This window comes from Pollachius pollachius (genome assembly GCF_949987615.1).
Source record: "Pollachius pollachius genome assembly, chromosome: 17".
Taxonomy (NCBI): domain Eukaryota; kingdom Metazoa; phylum Chordata; class Actinopteri; order Gadiformes; family Gadidae; genus Pollachius; species Pollachius pollachius.
Window position 1 is genome coordinate 19133641 of NC_136950.1, and position 17210 is coordinate 19150850.

The 17210-nt window shown below is 41.6% G+C and overlaps 1 protein-coding gene across 1 annotated transcript; it reads right to left on the reverse strand.

Annotated features, from left to right (window-relative positions):
- Positions 1 to 1326: 1326 nt before the first annotated feature.
- On the reverse strand, positions 1327 to 2577 carry LOC307089060 (uncharacterized protein). The gene is made up of 5 exons (XM_079755154.1): positions 2564 to 2577; positions 2141 to 2230; positions 1904 to 2015; positions 1636 to 1731; positions 1327 to 1521 (listed from the first exon to the last, which is right to left on the reverse strand). The coding sequence occupies exons 2-5, from the start codon at positions 2217 to 2219 to the stop codon at positions 1437 to 1439; spliced, it is 372 nt and encodes a 123-aa protein (XP_079611280.1). The 5' UTR covers positions 2220 to 2230; positions 2564 to 2577; the 3' UTR covers positions 1327 to 1436.
- Between the last annotated feature and the right edge of the window lie 14633 nt (positions 2578 to 17210).

The following is a 17210-nucleotide window of genomic DNA, read 5'->3' on the forward strand; positions in this document are numbered from 1 at the left end:
TTAGAGGGAACGACGAGCTCCTTGAATCGCCACACAATGGAAACTACTTGGGGATTTTGGAGTTGATATCTCGATTTGACCCTTTTCTGGCAGAACATTTTAAGATGTATGGTTAAAAGGCAGAGGAAGTGTTTCGTACCTATCCTCAACAACATGCGATGAATACATCGACTTAGTGGGCGTAAACAGCATAGAGGGCAGCAGTCCAGAGGTGGGACAGTATTTTGATCTACTGCAAAGCTTGTATACATTCAGTTCTGCATCTACACATAGGTGGGAACGAGTTTTTAGGAACTCCGGCATAAATTTAACATTAAAGTCACTGTCAGACACTCTGTGGAGTTGCCGTGCTGACTCGACTAAAGCTCTTTGGCAAAACTACAGTAAAATAAGAGAGGCCTTACACAGTATATCAGTGGACGAAAATGAGAAAAGAGACACCTGAAGTGAAGCCAGCACACTCGGTGTGAAATTAGAAAAACTAGAAACTGCATTCATGACTAATTTCTGGAATACCATTCTCATTCGATTCCAAATGACGTGTTTACAGCTTCAAAAATCAGACATAGATCTCATGACAGCAGCGCAGCTACTTAGGTCTCCGCGTCTATATTGTAAGTCTTCTTGGATAAAACAATCTGGGAAATGCCCTTAATGTAAAATGAAAATGTAAAACAAGGACAGAATGAAGGAAACCAATAATCCATAACTTAAGGAGCAAAGTTACCCTTCTGAGAGGCTCTGAGGCTGACCTGTCCATGTGCTCAGCTAAGCGTTTGTGTTTCGATATTTTAGTAAAGTAATGGTTGATTTGGAGGCCGGTACTGAAGTTATTTTCAAAGATTGGGCAAAGATGCCAAAAGACAAATCATGAAATAATGAAGATAGAGAGTCAGGTTATACAATAGGACATATTTTATTGATATTCAAACACACAAAATACTTTTGAATATTACAATTCTAAAAACGCATGAATTAATAAATAGCTAGAACCTTCAACAAATCTAGTGAACTTATAGATAAACAGCGATATAACATTGTAACATAATGCACGGACATTGATGAACGCAATTAATAAATAGGACTCCCTTTTGAAAATACATTTAACTGTCGTGCTATATTATCATAATTTAATCAATAACCTATAAGGGGTTGACAATGTAGAGAAGAGGATTAGGGCCACATGTGATTCTTTTTTTGAGTTCTGATTTCAAACTCAGAACTCATTAAAAAAAAATCACATGTGGCCCTTATCCACTTCCACAAAAATGCTTGTATATCTGGAGTACTCAAAATTAATTTTAAAAAAAAGTTCTAGCAGTTCATTGTTTTCCTCTTCAAAAGTATCTTGTCAGCCATCTTGGAGCTCATTGGCCGCCGCTGAATAAGATGCATTTCTATTGGACGGTATAATGCGTTGAGGGCATGGCGGTGGTTCACTCCAATGGTGGAGGAGAGGAGCTGGAGGTGATGATCTTCAGGAAGGCGGTGGCGGAGGCCAATGCTAATCTTTTTTCTGCCCTGTGAAACACAAACACAGAGACTTAGATTTTGTTTTTCATAAACTGTGCTGTGTGTGAATGAATGAGTGTGTGAAGGAATGAGTGTGTCAGTGAATTAGTGAGGGACACTTACCTTGACATTTTCAAAGCCCTAAGCTGCCTGACCTTCTTCATCACCCAGGGCTCATCATGTTTGAAGCAGTAAAAACCACCATTCTCTGTTTGGAAACTACACAAAACACAGAGACACCGTGAGTAGTCTGAGCCATGGATGACACCCTATATGAGGTTAACACATCCTAACACACACGTTCAAACGAAGACACACAACCGAAAACACGTTCAAAGGTAGAGATGTTTCTTTTGAAGAACACATTCATTATATATGGCTGGTCACTTACATGACGGCATTGACACAGTAATAGTTTCTCTTTTGCACCATGTAGTCCACGATGGTTTCAGTGATCCGCTGTGTGGACACCTTGGTGCAGCATTCAGAGAACTTCTTCTCTGCTGAAGGAGAGACAGAAAGACGGTTAGTTTCCCTAACTTTCACATTGTAAGATGGCGGTCCGTACCTTGGTTCTCGTGGCGTACCCTGAGAACCCAGGTCCCCATCGTCACCTTCCTCCCCTCACCTGCAGATCCTTGTCCGGTCAGAGCGACCACCACAGCCAGCAGCAGCAGGCTCTTCGTCACAGTGCCACAGGTCGTCATCTTCACTGGTTCTGAAATAGACAGGAAGACGGCAGAGAAGATCTGGTGTTAATGTTCTTCGACCGTTGGACTGCCCTCTCTCAGCAGGAGAGGGATATTTATATTGTGAAAAGGAAAAGTGCTGGAGTGATATTTCTCTTCCGTCTCTCTCTCTCTCTCTCTCTCTCTCTCTCTCTCTCTCTCTCTCTCTCTCTCTCTCTCTCTCTCTCTATCTCTTAGTCTGTAGATCTATATAGATATATAAATATATCGATCTATATGTATATCTATTTATCTATATGTATATATAGATATATAAATATATTGATCTATATCTATCTCTCTCTCTCTAACAATCTATCTACCTCTAACATGTCCCGACCAGTGGAGGTGGGTCAATAGAGTGCGCTAGGGCGCTGTCACACCAAATTTGTACCGGGTACGTAATCCATACGTAATCCATTCCAAACCTGCCTGGCAACAGATGATCGCGGACGATCGCGTCGATTGACGTAGGAAGGTTCAAGAACATTCGCGGTTACACACTCGGTTTACTACACATTAAACACAGAGGTTAATAGCTAAATTCGATTAAACAATTAAATGCAATACAAATATAAAGTTAGGAACGCTAATAAATGTAATTTGTCACACCAAATTTGTACCGGGTGCCAAATTTGTACCTGTCTGGCAACAGATGATCGCGGACGATCGCGTCGATTGACGTAGGAAGGTTCAAGAACATTCGCGAAGTCGTTCATTGAGTTCAAGAACATTCGCGAAGTCGTTCATTGAGCGCGACAAGACAGATAGCCCTAACTTTACAAATTACATTTATTAGCTCGTCATTGCTAAAATTTCACATTATTCCGCATAATATAAATAGGTCTAAATATATTTTTGGCCCGTGCGTAATTGTCAAAATGCACATTTCGATTTAAACTCACTGTTCTTCTTTTTGACGACTAAATTTGCATTAAATTTACTTATTTCCCTGTCCTAAGTCATGTTTAGGGATACACAGTTGCATCCTTTTATTTATTTAAAAAAAAACTATTGTGCTTTTTTGTGGTTATAGCCAGGGGACCTAGCTGCTTCACTGCCCTCCTCTGCCCTCCGCTTGAGGTAGCGTGACAACGTGACATGGTTAATGTTGTTGGCCAATGCTGCCTGTCTCACTGAGCTCCCAGAATAGACTTCGCTGCAGGCCCTGGCATACACAGGTACTGCAGGAACCAGCACACGGGAGGTGGTTCTCCTTCTGACTCGCGGCATTTTTCTCTCTTGGTAATAATCTCTTGATGCATGTCACCCGCGGCGCTACCATTGGGCCCGGGTGGGCCTGGGCCCACCCATTTTGACCCAGGCCTATAGTGAGTAGTGAGTGATTTTCATTCTAGCTGTTCATCCAATAAGCAGCCTGAGTAAATCTTTGAGTAAAAGCTTCTCAGCCAATCAGCGGCTTCTACCTACCCACAGGCTGCAATACGCACGTTGATTCTATTCTGGGCAAATCATCACCTGTACAGCAAAACTCTGACCTACAGAAATTATGGAATGACATACTGGACAAGCAGATGATGGAGCTGAACACTCGTTTCAAGCCCGACACATACGGCTTTATGAGAGCCGCTGCTGCCTGCTTGCCACGGTCAGACACCTTTGGTGACAAGGCTCTCATCCGGCCCGCCTGCGCGCACTTTTCCATTCCGGTGGAAGACGCAGAGCACACTGTGTTTGTGTAGCAGCTTAAAAGAAAGGCAAAGGCCAACAAGACCATGAACGAGAAAAAAGAAACACTCGTAGAAGTGCATGCCCCCGTGATCTTTTCCCCAACATGAACAGCCTCCTCACATTACCCATGACGACATGTACTGTGGAGAGACTCTTTTCAGCTGTCAATCGGATAAAAACAGGCACCAGGGCTACAATGTTGACAGATAGACTACACTCTTTGTCCCTGCTTTCATTTGAAAGGGAATTGACTAATTCACTGGAATATCAAGAAATTCTTGCTGGGTTCAGCACGAAACCCCGCCGTCTCCTGCTGTCAGCCCCAAGTCCCACAAGCAAGTTTTAATTGAATTGTGTGCATTTGTGATTATTTATCAGTTATCTCGGATTGTTATGCTTTTGTTTATATGGTTAGATATGTTATTCATTTAATTATTCTTAAGAAATAAGCTACAGGAGAAATAATTTTTGATCGTTTTCCTGCTGTTTGTGTTTAGCAGCTGTGTCAGATTCAATGCTGCTGTTATTTCATGTCCATACAGTTCTTCTGTCATTCTGAATTTATAAGAAACAGTTAAATAATTTTGGACAGTTCCCTGCCCGCCGTGCTGGGTAAATAAATGGAGAGAGAAACAGAACGTCCAAAGATATAATTCCGTTTCAGTCTTTTTGTGTATTGAACGTTCAAAGGAGATAAATGAAGTTAGGCTTAATGCCAAGGTGTATGTCTTTGTCCGCTTCAGCACTGAGCTGAGGACAGCAACATAAGAGCCACACAGGTAGGCTACTGAGTCGCTGTCCTCAGTGCCGCAGAAAAGCGCTGAAACGGAGATGAAGGGGAACCCGGTTTTTATTGTTGGCTTATTTTAACTGGCCCATCCAGTTTTCTGGAGGCCCACCCACAATCAAAATCCTGGCGCCGCTAGTGATGCATGTGATAAACACGTTTTGTACATTCAAAATATGTTATTAATTCAAAGCAGTTGTTATTCATTGCAAAACATTTTTTAATTATGTGATTTATACAGGTATTGATCACGCAATGTGCGCGCAATTATGCATGGTGGTGTGCGGGACGTTTGAAACAAGTGTTTCAATCGTCCCGACAGCGACAACTGACACTTAAACGTTTTTTACCTCTAAACTTCAAAACTCTTACATTGCACACATTAGCACAGGTTTAAGTACTAATTCATCTGTTGTATAGTCATATTATTATGCCATGAAACAAAAAACACAACTATTTATTACAAAATAACTACCGCAGGAAGGATTTTTCTTAGCGCTCTCGAAAACAGGTTCGCGGGATAACATTTGAACGGTGTGACGTCATTACACGAAATTTCCCGGGGTTGGTCAGTCTTGCGTGCTGAACGTAGTGACGAAATTTGACGTGAAAGCCTTGCGTGGTTTTCGAGGAAATCGCTGTGTTTCAATCGTCCCTTGTTTCAATCGACCCGGCTCTCCCCTACTTGTCACTGCCAGCAACCATTTAAATGCGTCTGAACATCAATGATTTGGGCTAGGATAGTTATTGGTCATTCGAAATAAGCCCTCCTCCAAGTCAGGGGCGCCGGCCCCGTTGAAGTCAATGTAAGCTCGCTAACTTTTTGCTGTCTATCAAGCAGAGACAGCTTTTCATTGGCGCAAGAAAATTCATCCTCGGGCAGTGGCGGATTCAGAACGTAATTTATGGGTGGGCCTAGGAATATCTGGATGGGCCTTAGTTTTTTCAAAGATTAAACAAACATATATATATATATATATATATATATATATATATATATATATATATATATATATATATATATATATATATATATATATATATACATTATATAAAATCATGAAGTGGAGAACGTGCAGAACGTGCAGATTGGTAGTACATTTTAATATGCCTTTTACTCATGTCAGAATATCACATAATAAAAACACAAATCCAACACTGCATAGCTCACGTTATAGTGACTACAACCCGAACATGAATATGGATCAAACGAATCGAATGAATTCATATTCAGAAAAAACTTTCAGAAACAGCAATAATGCCACGGCGGGCCAGCATATAAAACCCCGGTTTAACCGGAGCTTCTACACAAGGCGGACTCTCCTAGGTTTCGAGATGAAAAAGTTGATTATGTCATCATAAGTGACTAAAAGGGAGCTGTTTAGCCATTGCTAATTGAGGCTGCTATCTGATGGTGCACGAAACTGCCATTCACTGTCTGCGTCGACCATGATGTTGCGTAAAGACGTCACTGGACAGAACTAATGAGTACGAGAGGGGTTTCTGAATATTATTGTTTTTTTGTAGCTATTTTAAATTATAAATGTATTCAAGAAAAAAAACTATATTTTATGAGAAAAGAAAATTAAAACATTAAATATATATATATATATATATATATATATATATATTGTTGTTGTTGTTTTTTTTTTTTCCATGAACACTATTGGGTGGGCCCAACCCCAGACCCGAGACCCCAGACCCCCTGTCTATTATTGTGCCCCACCAACATTTCTGATCACCAGTCGCTGTCACACCAAATTTGTACCGGGTGCCAAATTTGTACCGGGTACGTAATCCATACGTAATCCATTCCAAACCTGCCTGGCAACAGATGATCGCGGACGATCGCGTCGATTGACGTAGGAAGGTTCAAGAACATTCGCGGTTAAACACTCGGTTTACTACACATTAAACACAGAGGTTACTAGCTAAATTCGATTAAACAATTAAATGCAATACAAATATAAATTTAGGAACGCTAATAAATGTAATTTGTCACACCAAATTTGTACCGGGTGCCAAATTTGTACCTGCCTGGCAACAGATGATCGCGATCATCTGTTGCCAGGCAGGTTTGGAATGGATTGCGTATGGATTACGTACCCGGTACAAATTTGGCACCCGGTACAAATTTGGTGTGACACCGACCCTCGATAGGGAAGCCCTTGTCCGACCTCGAAATGTCGAAAGTCATGTTGGTTCTGCTGCGTCTTGAAAGAAGTGCACGGGGGTTTAGAACCAAAATGGCCGCTAAGTGAACGACCATTTAATCCTTTGTTTAGTTGACTGGTCCCAATTATTTCCATTTTGGTTACACATTATGCTGTTAAAGGTACAATGTGGTTTACATGAGTCTGCTGTTTCTACACATCGGCTCTGGTTTAAAGCTGAAAGAACCTTAAAGATGAACTGAACTGAAATAATCAACATCGATAACGTGTTAGTTATGAACATTCTGAAGAAAATGACACTAAATTTTTTAAAAAATATATCAATATATACCTTTTTTTTGCAACAAAAGAAAATCCGTCTTTTAGTATTAGATCGCCGATGACGTCACTGGCATGGTAGGAATAGGTCGTTGCTGCAGACACGCGAACGTCTTCTACACTCCAAGGCGGGAAATAGTGATTTTAATATGGCTGGTTACGCGTTTGAGCCAGTGAGGGACATGCCTGTAGTGTACAACTGCCACCCGGTGGAGAGGGATCAATTTCAGGCTCCAGCTCCACCTTCGGATCGCGTGGGTGTGGCTGGTGTGCGTGTGGGTGATGCCGGAGCGTGCACACTGCCGTTGAATCGGTCTGCTGCCGAGAGGTCCCGGTCAACCTTGACCATCTAATGGTGGGATTAGGTTGCATAACCATGCATAGGGCATTTCGGATGCTGTGCGGCGAGAGAGAGGTTTTGGAAGTGGCCAAGCTCTCTCTAAGGGGCGTCCGAGCGGAGACACTGGAGCGCCCCATAAATAGCAACCAAGTAACAAGGCGAAAACGATCTTTCCCCCTCCGTTTTCCTTTGATGCGTTTCAGGGATATCTCCGTAAAGACGGACTCATTGTGGAAACGCAACGAGCAGTACAAAAGCTGTAGTACCTACATATTCAAGGCACTGGTTCTCCACAAAAAAGTGGAGCGCATCAAGCCTGCGCGCTGTATGAAAACATTCAAGTCGAGGAGGAGATAGTAGTTTTTTAACCTTTTAGATTGAGTAGAAATACTTTTTAATGTACAGTTAGTAATTAAATTGACCAAGGGGCTGTATTTAAAGCTACAAAAATAATACAAAAAAAACCCTGTAACTTTCAACGCAACTCTAACGTCGCTTCAGGCGTGCACACGAATCCTAACACGAAACCACACAGGTCCGGTTTTATTTGAAACCACCCTGGGACCATGGACCTATTAAAGAACATAGTTTATTATCTGCCTAATAACATGGTTATTAAAGACATGGTTTCACAAAAAAATCGGCTCCGGGTGGACGGGACCTGAAAGACATGTTAGATGCACTTTGGGAGATAGACCCGCGGATGAGCATATGCGATTCACGAGTGTCACGTTTACTTTAGGTGGATGTTGTAGGTTTACTTTCTGGTGGATGTTGATGGATATTGCACAGGTACAAATTACTATGAAAGTACTTCTTCGAGTTTAACTCCCTCTGCATCAGCAATCGGCTAGTCGGCGAACATCAGGGTGAGTAGAAAGGGACATTTGTTGAACTTCTGTTTACAGACCCGCCGTGGTTTAATTAGCAGCTTGGAAACATAGATCTGTGATATCGTGGGAGTAATAGTTTATACACTTTATGGTCGGAGTGCTAGCTTGTGGAGATTGACATGACAGGGGCTATCGGAGGGTTAGTCAGTTTTAAGGCTGCCAGCCATGTATTAAGGGCTGGTTTCCTATTCAAAGGTAGCCTGTGGAAATGTATGATTACCCCAGCTGCCTTGGCCCTATATAATTCATTACTGATTGTTGAAATCCAACATGGCGGCGCCCTGTAACACTTTCACCGTACAATTTAATCCCTTTTAGCAAGTTCAGCCATTTTTTGAAGGCAGACAATACATCTGTTATATCAACTAAACTTCAAATTTCAATTCAGTTCATCTTTAAAGTAAAAAATATATCTATACATAATGCTACCATATATGTGTACCCCAATATGTACACTTCTGGTTGTCCCAATAGCCACTCTGGCCGGCTCTCTGTCCAGGTGTGTCTGCAGAACTTGCTTGTTTGGAATGTGTTTAGTAACTCTACATATAATATTGGCTGCATGTCTTCTTTCCTCTCATCCTCACCTGTAAATCGTTTGGATGGAAACAGCATCTTCTAAATGTTTTTATCGCCCCGTTTTTAGGAAATGCTCCATGATTTACGCTGCAAGATTCAGAATTTTTGTCAAGGCGTTTCCTTAGTATCACTGTCCGTCTGAACGGACACTTGAGGTCATTGATTCACTTCCTCTACCTACGAGAGTGTTTCAATGAAGTGGGAACAACTCTTGTTCAAACTTGTGAATGAGACAAATATGATGACAAGTGTCAGCAATAAAGAGTGACAGACATATAGAAGGATATATATATATATATATATATATATATAGAGAGAGAGAGAGAGAGAGAGAGAGAGAGAGATTTATTGATGGATAGGCAGACAGAAAGAGAGACAGACAGACAGACAGACAGACAGACAGACAGACAGACAGACAGACATAGAGCGATATAAAGAGAGAGAAAATTAATGATGGATAGAGGACAGGCAGACTGAAAGACAGACAGACAGACAGACAGACAGACATGCAGAGATAGATCGACAAACAGACAGACAGACAGACAGACAAGCAGAGATAGACAGACAGACAGACAGACACAGGGGCGCCGCTAGGGGTTTTGGGCCCCATGAAAAGAATCTAAACAGGGCCCCCAACACAGCGGCAACAATTTTTGATGCTATTTTACATACAATTATGCATTTTAATGGTATTTTTGACTATCATTACCATATTTGTGAAAGAAGAACAGCATGACAGTTGACATGTACAGTAGGGGAAGAACTGAGCACTCTGAATACAATGGAATTCATTTTGAGTAATTTATTTGCTGCACCACTGATTCTTAAATTGGAAATAAACTCTTCCATGAAAAAATAGCAATTATAATCAGTGGAGAGAAAAAAATCTCAGCAAAAACAAAAACGCCATCAGAATACAAAATGGCCATATATGATTTCTCATCATTTAAGTAGAACTTAATATATGAAAGAATGGCAAATATATAATATAACGTTGCCGACTGAGTCAAGCTTCCTTTTGCAACCTTTCAATCACTGGTCCTTGCTCAACTCTTCTCACCCAAAGCCCAACGCCGAGCCTTCTCATGTGCAAAATCACTTATCAGGTCTTTGAAGTCCAGCTTTCTAGCCAACTGACTCTCAATTGACAGCATGGCAAGACTGCAAAGTCTTTCCTGAGACATTGTGGACCTCAAATAGTTTTTTATCATTTTTAGTTTACTGAACGCTCTCTCACCACCAGCAACAGTAACTGGCAGGGTGCAAAATATGCGCAAGGCGATGCACACTTCTCCAAAGATGCTTTGCAGCTGCAGCTTACAAATTGCATTCAGGAGTTCAAGAGGGGACAGGTTAGGGGGGAAGTTGGCTGCATATACACTGTTTAGGTGTCTTACTTGATTTTCAAAATCAGGAGTAAGATCACTAGAATACTTTGTGATCAGTGGTTGGCACACAGAAGAGATTTTGCCCTCACTAATCTGCCCAACTTTCAGAACAGCAGAAAACTCGTTGACAATATGTGCAATGCCCCGGAACCTAGTATCCAAGTCACTGATGATACGGTCCATGGCTGTATAAAACACAGTGTTCCGAAACACTGTTTCTGAACTCTCCTGAGTTGTCTCCTCTTCAGCGGTTTCATCATGGAATCTCCGCCTTTTCTTCTGGCGGCTGGACTCCTTGCTTAACTGAGGTGTAACATTCATTTCCCCAGCTATCAACTTTGCCTCAGCTAGGAGAGTGTCCCATGCATCTCTTAGAGACTGCATCTCTTCTGTCAAGTCTCTGATATTGGCTGCTTCTATGTCAAGTGATATTTTTCCTGACTGGAGAATAACATTCCTGTTGTCAATACTTTGCAGTACCTTCAGCCAGACAGTGAGAAGAACAACAGCATCAAATGACATGAAGTATTTCCTCAAACCATTAGCTTCTGATCTTGCTTCACTGGTGAGACTGCATGTCATAACTATGCTATCAAGGGATTTGAGGACAGAAGGTAGGTGCTTTGCCACAGGTTTAACAGCCTCAATCCTTGCACTCCAGCGGGTATCAGATAGGCGATGCAATGAGCAACCTGTTTGCTCTTTATAGATGGCCCAACGCTCTGGGCTGCCACTTACAAATGTGTACAGGCGATTTATGCAGCCGAAAAATGTGGATACCTCTGGGCTTGACTGTGCAGCATGCACACCAACAAGATTTAATGTGTGGGAGGCACATGGTGAATAAGTAGCCAGCTTGTTTTTCTTCAGTATTTGAGCTTGGACTCCCTTTATTTTCCCTGACATGTTAGCCCCGTTGTCATAGCCCTGCCCTCTGCAATCACCGATGTCTATCCCATGGTCACGAAGAACTGCATGAATCATCTCTGCGATCTCACTCCCCGTCTTTTTGTGAAAATCCCTGAATTCAAGGAACCTCTCCGTAATTTCCCACTCATCTTTTTCTTTGTCATATTTAACATACCTTAGGAGCACCACATTTTGCTCAGTATGGGAAATGTCTGGTGTGGCATCACAGATGACAGCATAATATATGGCATCCTCCCGTTCCTGCAGAATTCTTTTCAGAACTCGTCGTCCACATAAGTTGATAAACTCATTCTGACTGTCAGAGCTAAGATAATGTGTTAGCCTGGTTCCTTTTCCTTCTTTTTGTTTTTGTTTGTTGTCCCTGATTTTTTTAAAGTGCTCTTTCAGCAGAGGATCATAATGTGACAAGAGCTCCAGTGTGCCTAGGAAATTGCCATTATGAATGTCATCTAGGTCTTTGGTTTTGCCCCTGAAAGGCAGGTTTCTTGAGGCCAAGTGTAGGGTTACGTCTAAGAGTCTCTCCAAGATGGCTCTATTTTTCTCTATTTCTGTTTGCAACTCCTTATTAAACAGAGAATCCACACCTCTATCTTTCATTACAGATCCTTGCAGATTTTTCCATCTTAAGTAGCAATCTCTATGTGCCTCACTCCTCTCATGGACTGGGAATTTATTGTACATTCGACGCCACTCCACATCACACATTTTATACCCATTTTGACTGGTCAGTGCACTAGTGGAAGGCTTTTTCTGTACATGGGAGAAAAGCACACATGGTATGCAATAAAGTGAATTATTACTTTGACTAAAAGTCAGCCAGTCTCTGTTTACCTTTTCTCTTTTATTTGCTGCCTTTGTATAATTCAGGTAGTCAGGGAATGGCTTCCCCTTTGAATCACATGGCATTTCTACTTCTTTCTCTCTCATGGCCAATTTCCTTACTATCTTCTCCCTATCCTGATCAGTTAAAGCTGCTGGCCAGAAACCAGGGTCATCAGTCAAATGATCTTCTTCCCTTTCAAAGACCTGAACATCAGCTTGTTGTTCTTCCTGCCTCTCTGTTGTCTTTCTGGCTCTTTCTGTATTCAGTCCATCCTCCTCTGAATTCCTTTCAACTTCTTCGCCCTCACTCTCTGTCGCCTGTGTTTCTGCACTCTCACTGTCATCTGTACCCTCTTCCATCTCTTCCTCCACTTCCTCCACATCCCTCCCTGACAAACCAGAAGAGGGTCCTGGACCTGGCTCTGTAGAGTGTACATGACATACATTAATTATATAGGATTTCCTATAATATAACTATTTGTAATAGCATAGTCACCAACATGTAAACTTCTCTGATTGGACTGAGAGCAGTCACCCCAGTCTGCTGCACACACCACAGATGTTCTCCTCTGTTCTTACTGCACGTCTTCTATTTCATTTTTTAAAAGGGTTTATGCTTTTTAAACCATTAAAATTGTTCAAAATGCCTTTTATTTAATTCATTTTCTTAATGAATTACCTTCATCTTTGTATTGTTTTGAGACTGTAGTAAAATGTATTATATTTTGTATTATATTATGTATTATTATTATTATTATTATTATTTCAACACACACAGCTGCTCACCTCCTTCCTCATGTGGGGGCACTGGGGCTGATTCAGGGGCAGGGGGAGTTGGGGGCTGACAGACAGCTGCTGCAGCTTCTGGTGCACTTGACTCTGTTCAGAACGAGGCATCATTTTCACAGAGGGGAGATCAACTATTATTGAATAAGAACAGCTTGATAAATGTTTGACTGGATTGATTATTTAACTAATATAGCAGTAAAATGTAAAAATCCAGAGTTTTCTTGAGCTAACATGGTGAGAAAAGTGAGCTAGCTTATAGCTTAGACCACAGACAGGGACAAAGTTAATATCCATAACTTTCCACCACAACAAACCCACCTTTTTTTTGGAAATACTGGGTGACATATTGTCGACCCTTCAACTCCTTCTCCTCTCTTAATTTATTTTCCTTTCTTTTTTGGCTGCCTGATTTTTGAGGCATACTGCTGTCTCCTCCGCTTTGCCCGCTGTGGCCGCCGGTGCGCTACCGCAGTTGATCCAGTCGGACTGAACCATTTTACGTAAATAGAGGGGGGGAAGGGGGGGCCCTGCAGGGGTTGATGCTTCCAAAACAGATAAAGGAATTGTTACCAGGACATGGAAAATAAAACATGTGTGATTATATGTTAGTTAATAACTTAGTGTCATTATTTTTTCTGTATTATAATTTCATCATCATTAGGTGCCTCTCTGGGCCCCCCCTCCATCATGGGCCCCTAGAATCCGTCTCCTTTACCCCCCCTTTTCGGCGCCCCTGGACAGACATGCAGAGATAGATCGACAAACAGACAGACAGACAGACAGACAGACAAGCAGAGACAGACAGATAGACAGACAGACAGACAGACATGTAGATAGATGGATGGGTAGAGTCGTTAATGACGATGATAGAACAAGTGTGAATCCCAGGAGCCACACCCCATGCTCATGCATCACGCACATACCTTAATGACTGACCAGGTTACCATGGGAACAACTAGTACCCTCCATCACATGCCCCCCTCCCTCAGTAGACACAAGGTTCACATTCCCAGGCATCACTCCCTCACTCATAGACTCACTCAATCACTTCAATAAAGTTGATGATCATGTAAAACAAGAACCCATTTGTGAACTTGCTGGTTCATGCAGATTCATGATCTCTCGACCGCCCTCTAGTGGCCAGAGTGAAAAGAGTTCAGAAAAAATACTCTAGATTAGAAAGATAAACCAAATTTATGAAGATGAATAAGGATGCAAGAGAACCGGGCGTGGCATATTTAGGATTTTTCATACCGAATAATTTTGTTGTTGAAAATACAATTAGGGCTCACGGTAATTTATCTTAATTTAAGGATATAATTTAGGCCTTCCACTAACCAAACACACGCCGTCCATTTTCATCTCATAAACTGGAGAATAGCATTCTTATCGCACATGATTTACCACCGATTCCGATATTCATTATTGGTGCTTATTACAGTTTTTCTCAGTCGCTTTGGTACATTTCTCGCAAGTCCTCAACATTTGCAAAACAGTTAATGCATTTCTCAAAATAATTCGTACAAATTGCTTCAAAAGTAAATATCTGTGTCAATGAACATGTCAGTGCCATCAGAATGACAAGTCCTTTTGTCATTGTGTACGGATAAGACAGTCAAATTGCTTTGTCATTTGTGTGCAGGGATATTCTGATGTAAAATATGGCTAAAGTTTTGAAGACAGTTATTGTAAATTGTAAGTTACACCTTAGTGTATGTGGGAGATTGATTGCAAGAGACTGGACAAGATTCACAGTTATGCTTTGACTGTTTATACTGTAATTTGTTGACGACCATGTCATTGCTAGCAATGTGAACATAGGATGATCTCCTTAGGGTAAACAGTACATTCATTGCTGTAGGAACTACACCTCCTGACATTCCTGTCTGTTGGGCCACACATTCTAGTTCTCACGCAGCCTCACTCCTCTTCCTCTTGTTCTTCTCTCTGGCTGTTGACCCCATCCAATTCCTTGTCCTTCCATTGTCAGACAATGTAACATTGTGTTGTGCTCCAGCTATACAGTGGGGCAAAAAAGTATTTAGTCAGCCACCAATTGTGCAAGTTCTCCCACTTAAAAAGATGAGAGAGGCCTGTAATTTTCATCATAGGTATACCTCAGCTATGAGAGACAAAATGAAAAAAAAAAAATCTAGAAAATCACATTGTCTGATTTTTAAAGAATTTATTTGCAAATTATGGTGGAAAATAAGTATTTGGTCAATAACAAAAGGTCATCTCAATACTTTGTTACATGCCCTTTGTTGGCAATGACAGAGGTCAAACGTTTTCTTTAAGTCTTTACAAGGTTTTCACACACTGCTGCTGGTATTTTGGCCCATTCCTCCATGCAGATCTCCTCTAGAGCAGTGATGTTTTTGGGCCTTCACTGGGCAACACAGACTTTCAACTCCCTCCAAAGATTTTCTATGGGGTTGAGATCTAGAGACTGGCTAGGCCACTCCAGGACCTTGAAATGCTTCTTACGAAGCCACTCCTTCGTTGCTCGGGCGGTGTGTTTGGGGTCATTGTCATGCTGAAAGACCCAGCCACGTTTCATCTTCAGTGCCCTTGCTGATGGAAGAAGGTTTTCACTCAAAATCTCACGATACATGGCCCCATTCATTCTTTCCGTCACACGGATCAGACGTCCTGGTCCCTTGGCAGAAAAACAGCCCCAAAGCATGATGTTTCCACCCCCATGCTTCACTGTAGGTATGGTGTTCTTTGGATGCAACTCAGCATTCTTTCTCCTCCAAACACGACGAGTTGAGTTTTTACCAAAAAGTTCTATTTTGGTTTCATCTGACCATATGACATTCTCCCAATCTTGTTCTGGATCATCCAAATGCTCTCTAGCAAACTTCAAACGGGCCCGGACATGCACTGGCTTTAGCAGGGGGACACGTCTGGCACTGCAGGATTTGAGTCCCTGGCGGCGTAGTGTGTTAGTGATGGTAGCCTTTGTTACTTTCGTCCTAGCTCTCTGGAGGTCATTCACTAGGTCCCCCCGTGTGGTTCTGGGATTTTTGTTCACTTTTCTTGTGATCATTTTGACCCCACAGGGTGAGATCTTGCGTGGAGCGCCAGATCGTGGTAGATTATCAGTGGTCTTGTATGTATTCCATTTCCTAATAATTGCTCCCACAGTTGATTTCTTCACACCAAGCTGCTTACCTATTGCAGATTCAGACTTCCCAGCCTGGTGCAGGTCTACAATTGTGTTTCTGGTGTCCTTTGACAGCTCTTTGGTCTTGGCCATAGTGGAGTTTGGAGTGTGACTGTTTGAGGTTGTGGACAGGTGTCTTTTATACTGATAAGGAGTTCAAACAGGTGCCATTAATACAGGAAACGAGTGGAGGACAGAGGAGCCTCTTAAAAAAGAAGTTACAGGTCTGTGACAGCCAGAAATCTTGCTGGTTTGTAGGTGACCAAATACTTATTTTCCACCATAATTTGCAAATAAATTCTTAAGAAATCAGACAATGTGATTTTCTGGATTTTTTTTTTCATTTTGTCTCTCATAGCTGAAGTTTACCTATGATTAAAATTACAGGCCTCTCTCGTCTTTTTAAGTGGGAGAACTTGCACAATTGTGGCTGACTAAATACTTTTTCGCCCCACTGTATATACTTGCCAGTTCATGGTTCAGGAGATGCACCTTTGAGCTATTTCAGTAAACTGGTTGATCGTTGGTTGATCTAACACTTCACACATTTCACTTCTTTAGAGAAAGTCAAGAATCACCTGGTAGCAATTTACCAATTCAGGACAGATTAAGAAAAAAGTCGAATGGAAATGTATAGAAATATGCTTGACATATTATGACAACTTGTCAATAGAGACCCATTACAACACATTTTGATCAGCATGGCAATTGATAATGTTGGAAAGAGCAGAGAATTTTACATAATTATTTGCATGAACATACCAAAGCACACTGATGTGAAGATTGAACAGGTCGTTTTGAGAATTTCAATTCTGATCTGAGAAATGTACCAAAGCGAGTGAGAAAAACTGTAATATGCATCGTAGCATGGATGCCGACCTCTTGTGGCCATGGAGGGGAAACGCATAAATCACACGTGATTTATGTTGTCCGTTCTTTTCGCGATTAACTTGAAAGTAATTTTAAGTAATAACCACCTCCACATTCAGAACGCATCGTCCGTAGATGAAAGCTCAATGAATGGTGCAGAAAAGACCCCAGACTGAACTTAAATATGGATGGACCTCACGTGACCACATGGTCGCCTCT